The sequence below is a fragment of the Artemia sp. Qi Xiang Cuo genome, chromosome 1 (genome assembly GCF_049724085.1).
Source record: "Artemia sp. Qi Xiang Cuo chromosome 1, ASM4972408v1, whole genome shotgun sequence".
Lineage (NCBI taxonomy): Eukaryota > Metazoa > Arthropoda > Branchiopoda > Anostraca > Artemiidae > Artemia > Artemia sp. Qi Xiang Cuo.
This window is the reverse complement of record NC_142794.1, coordinates 4,666,754-4,672,209: the sequence shown is the minus strand read 5'-3', so window position 1 is coordinate 4,672,209 and position 5,456 is coordinate 4,666,754. Positions and strand designations below refer to the sequence as shown.

The 5,456-nt window shown below is 30.9% G+C and overlaps 1 protein-coding gene across 1 annotated transcript; it reads right to left on the bottom strand.

Moving 5' to 3' along the window:
- Positions 1-1,651: 1,651 nt before the first annotated feature.
- LOC148955929 (uncharacterized) lies at positions 1,652-5,196 on the bottom strand. The gene is made up of 3 exons (XM_089101212.1): positions 5,175-5,196; positions 4,722-4,892; positions 1,652-2,843 (listed from the first exon to the last, which is right to left on the bottom strand). The coding sequence occupies exons 1-3, from the start codon at positions 5,194-5,196 to the stop codon at positions 1,963-1,965; spliced, it is 1,074 nt and encodes a 357-aa protein (XP_088957338.1). The 3' UTR covers positions 1,652-1,962.
- Positions 5,197-5,456: the final 260 nt, after the last annotated feature.

The following is a 5,456-nucleotide window of genomic DNA, read 5'->3' as shown; positions in this document are numbered from 1 at the left end:
GCCTTGCAAATGAACTTACAATGGTAGGTTTCAGTCAAATCCTCTCTTATATAATTCACCAAACAAATAACAATATACATATTGATTTCACCTATTTTAGAGGATAGGACTTGCTCATTTCATGCATTTTCAGTGCATAATAGCCTCTTACACAACAAATGTGTCAGCATAAGTTCAGAACATATAAATCCTCAAATTTTGTCATTTTTGTTCCTGATCCAATACCAATAAAACAAAATTTTGGTTCGACTTTGAATCTAAAGGGCAAACAAATAGTAAAGAAAACACATAAGGTTTTCAGTTTTTTCAAAATTCCAGTTACCTTGGTAATGGGCTGTCGTTTAACGCATATTTAATTACTTTCAGGCCCCCTCCCTTTAAAATAAATCCTGTGGTCTACTTAGGCAAGCAAACAAAATTATAATTTATGATTCTTAAAATTTTAAACTAATTCAGAATGTAAAATTTTTAACACGTGTTAATATCATAACGTATTTAAATGTTTTATGGTAGATAATTTTTTTTTTTTACTCAGGTTTTCTGGTGTACTAAAAAATCAATTTTATCAGCAATTAAAAAAAAAAGTTTTCGAGTATTTTTATGCACAATCGAAAACAGGGCAATTCGGCGATGACAGTTTATAAAGAAGAATGTGGGACACGTGTGCCGCAAATCTGTTATTGTCAATTCCATTGTTTTTGTTTCGTTAGTCTTTATTATGTTCATTTTTTTGGTGGACTTGAATTAAACAATTGACAACTAATTATATTTTGCCTTCTTGTGTAAGTTTTGGTTGCTTAAAAATCCTAAATATTAGGCACTTCAGTTTTGGACAATGTACACTTCTGTTTCTTTTGATATTATCAATTTAAAAGGAATTTTTTAGAAAAATAGGGATTTGCCTTTTTCGGTTTGTGTGGTTACACTTTGGTCATTAGATGGAAAGACAAGTTGAACTTGCCATAAGGAAACCACTGAAAACTAAATAAATATCCAAAGTTCTATATAAATGTAAGAATTAGCCAACGTGGACCAGCTATAATTTTTCATCCATTTGTCTTTTGTAAATAAAAATCAATATTCTCCCCAAGGTCCTATGCCATACACTAAGAAACTTTTCCTAGAATAAATTTTTAGATACTAATTCAGAGCTGTCTTAACTGAAAATACCCTTTTGCACAAATAACATTTAAATGTTGTCACTTGTATGCACTCTTTGACCATGTTTAGCAAGCATTGCCACAGAAATCATTTCTTGCATAAATCATATTATAAACAATTTCTCAACCAATATAAATTTTTTTATCTAATTAAAAAACATTGATTTAAAATTTCAAACTTTTAATACTAAATAAAATAAAATTTATAAGAAAACTAAATACACAAAAAAAAACAAATTTGATTTGGCCTAATAATTATTTGGGAGAACAACAACCACTAAAAACCAAGGACAACAGTGATCCTAAACCCCCTCATGCATACTTTACAGCCTGTAATATTGTTAAAATCACAAGTTTTTGTACACATCTAATATATGTAAGGTTTCTCATCTGTAAGCAGTCTTTGAAATGTATTTAAACAGCAAACTTTCAAAAAACACTTCTCACACACATAGTATGTAACTTTGTTCACTCATGTGACCTCCTTGGTGCTTGTTCAAATTTTCTGCTCAAGAACTGGTTTGGTCACTAATATAACATTTATAGAGTTTCTCACCTGTATGCATTCTTTGATGGGTCTTCAAATTTTGTGTGACAAAAAGTTTTGTCACAAACATTACACTTAAATGGTTTTTCACCCGTATGCACTCTGTTATGGGTGTTCAAACTTGATACTTGAGAAAAAGCTTGGTCACAGACATCACACTTAAACGGTTTTTCACCCGTATGCCCTCTTTTATGGGTGTCCAAATGTGCTGCTTGAGAAAAAGTTTGGTCACGAACATCACACTTAAATGGTTTCTCACCCGTGACGCACACTTTGGTGCCGGTTCAAACTTTGTGCAGCAGAAAAGGTTTTGTCACGAACATTACACTTAAACGGTTTCTCACCTGTATGCACTCTTTTATGGGTGTTTAAATTTGAAGATTGAGAAAAGGTTTTATAACAAACGTCACACTTAAACGGGTTCTCACCCGTATGCATTCTTTGATTGGCGTTCAAACTTACTGCGTGGGAAAATATTCGGTCACATAAATCAAACTTAAACGGTTTTTCACCCGTATGCACTCTCTTATGGATTTTCAAATTTAAGTCTTGAGAAAAGGTTTTGTCACAAACATCACACTTAAACGGCTTCTCACCTGTATGCACTCTTTCGTGTCGGTTCAAACTTTGCGCAACAGTAAAGGTTTTGTCACAAATATTACACTTAAACGGCTTCTCACCCGTGTGCACTCTTTTATGGGTGTCCAAATGTGCCACTTGAGAAAAAGCTTGGTCACAAATATCACACTTAAATGGCTCCTCACCCGTATGCACTCTTTGGTGCCGGTTCAAACTTTGTGCAACAGGAAAGGCTTTGTCACAAACATTACACTTAAACGGCTTCTCACCTGTATGCACTCTTTTGTGTTGGTTCAAAGTGTGCATTCGAGAAAAGGTCTTATCACATACCTCACATTTATATGCCTCTTTCATTTTATGAGTTCTTTGATATCTTGTCAATTTTCCATACATTTTTCTTTCAAGGTGACTTTTCACTGTTTTCTGATATTCTAGGCCTGGTCCTTCAGATTCTGATGCAAACGAAATTAAGAGACTGCATGTGGATGGATTCTTTGAAACAACTAGTGACGTATTTCCCTGTAGGTGAAGTCCAGACACGTGTGGTGAGAAGAGACCTAAAAGTTTAAAAGTCTACAGAACTAACCAAATCAAACAAAAACTCAAAACTCTTAAAACTGAAAAAAAAAAATCTTCCAAAATGGGACAGGTTTAATAGCTTTTAAAATTAGTTATTCTTAAGCAACAAAGAGCAAAAATGAAACATTAAAATATCAAAAAGTATACATTGGTGTATATCAAACGATAATTGAAGTATAGGAAATATTACCGAAAATATCAGGAATTATAGTGACAAAAAGAGAGAGAGCTAAAAGAATGCACATCATATTTTAAAGTTTGAAATTTTTGGGTAGCCACAATGCTTTGGATTAAAAAAAAACGACGTAAGACACGGTTTCCTCAGGTCTTACAAATAACTATTAAATAGGCGACTGATGATTGAAAAGAGAACTAGTAAGAGCTCATCATCGTGTATTTACATGCAGAAACAACTTTGTTTGGTATAAATTTATTTTGCTAAGCTCTGATTGTTCGTTTCACCTTTTTTTTTGTCATTGTTTTTCAATTTGTATTAAAAGGATTCATATCTCTGAGGAAAACGTGACTTTTGTCTTCTTTTTTTTATTCCAATGAGAATCGCTATGTTCTTCTAGCAAAATATTTAGAACAACTCGTTCCTAAGCAGACAAACAAATTTTGACTCCATCTACACAAAATAAATTCAGTATTTTTGTTTGAATCTAGTGTTTTCAGTAAATTAATATTATACATTAAAAATTTCTGGTAGGCAGTTCAGATAATAGCTGCCGATTTTCTGCTTCTTTCAAGTACACCTTAAAATCAAAAAATAGAAAGATTTATTTCTTTATCTCTTAATTTGAAGAGAAATATATACTATGAATATGGATTATAAAATTTATATACAGATATAGTTTTAAGGCTTATTATCAAGCTTTTTGAAAATAATGAAACCTGCAAAACTTCTTTCTGAAAGTTTAAAAATGTTCATTAAAGACTGCAAAAGCGGTTTGGCCAAAACCTGCACATTGAAAAAAGATGAAACAAAAGTTCTATCCTAAGATTAAGTCTCTTTCTCCTGTTTTTGTCCAATAAAGTAATATCCAATCCATATCAATCAACAAAAATACAAAGTTTCAGATATACCTTCATTGTTGCATTGAACATTTCGGTTGTAATTCCTGGGTGTTGTCTTCAAATTTACATGGTCCTGAAATACTAGGTAAATTGAACAAGGGAATATCTTCAAGTTTTGGTGACAAAAGATGGTTTGGCCTTCTCAAAATCCAAAAAAAAAATTAAATTAAACAGACATGTAAAGATTTTAATCGTAAAGCTTACTAAGCAAATGCGACTGCTTTTTCTTTTTAGTTACTTATAGAATTGTAAATATACAGACAATATATACATACATAAAATTAAATTTATAGGCTTTACAGGTTTTTTTCTAAAATCGTTTTAAAATATGCTTTTAATAAAGTAAACGAAAACCTTAAAAAAAATTAATTAGCATATAAAAAATAGAAACCTGAAATTCTAAAAAAAAACATAACATTGAACTAATAGCTGGATAAGTGTAAATTTAGCATACCATACCCAATAAAAGAATATATTGAATAAAAATATATAATCAAAAATTAAGATTTTACAGCTTCTCAAATTGCCTCTCAATTACTTGGACTATCAGTCTTGGGTTTGCTCTTTCTAAAATTTTCCATGTTTTGATGCAACCTACTGGAAAATACTTGATTACCAATTCAATTCATTAAAGACTACAAGAGCAATTTGGCAAAAACCTGAGTATTGGAAAAATATATACCAAATGTTCCATCTTAAGATTAAGTCTCTTTATCCTGTTTTTGTCAAATAAAATAAAATCCAATACATTTCAATCAACAACAAAAAATCAGATATACCTTCATTTTTAGAACATTTGGGTTGCCATTCCTTGGTGTCGTATTCAAATTTCCAAGGTGCTGAAATGCTGGGTAAATTGAGCAAGGGAACATCTTCACGTTTTGGTGACAAGAGATGGTTTGAAAGATGAAAGGGCTTCTCAAGGTCACATAGATAAGCATATTCAAATTCTAAAAAAAAATTTTTAATTAAACAGACATCTTATAAAAATTTTAACAGCAAGGCTTACTAAACAAATGCAACTGCTTTTACGCTTTAGTTACGTGTAAAAATGTAAATATACAGACATTATATACTTAATAATAACTACAATTAACATTATATACTACACATAAAATTAAATGTGTAGGCTATAAAGGTTTTTTCTCAAACTTTTTTAAATCTGCTTTATATAAAACAAAGGAAAACCTGAAACATATAACAAAATTCATTAATATAGAACAAACAAATACCGAAATTCGTAAAAAAATACATAACACAACTAATAGCTAGATAATTCTAAATTTAGGATACTGTACTCAATCAAACAAAAATTAGATAAAAATAGAAAATGAAAAAATAAAGATATTAATTCTTAACAATCACAAAGAATCACAACAAATCAATCGGGGGGGGGGGGGGGTTTCTGCATTAGTTCCAAAACAGTAAAATACAAAATATACTCTTCCGAGATTTAACAGCTGAATTCTACAAGCTTTATTCCTCTCTTACACGCCTTATAACTTAAAAGCCCC

Coding starts and splice junctions, on each gene's coding strand:
- LOC148955929 (XM_089101212.1), bottom strand. CDS start 5,196: ATGTATTTTTTTACGAATTTCG. Junction 4,893..5,174: donor GTATTTTTTTACGAATTTCG/GTATTTGTTTGT, acceptor ATTTTTTTTTAG/AATTTGAATATGCTTATCTA. Junction 2,844..4,721: donor CAAATGTTCTAAAAATGAAG/GTATATCTGATT, acceptor TTAAACTTTTAG/GTCTCTTCTCACCACACGTG.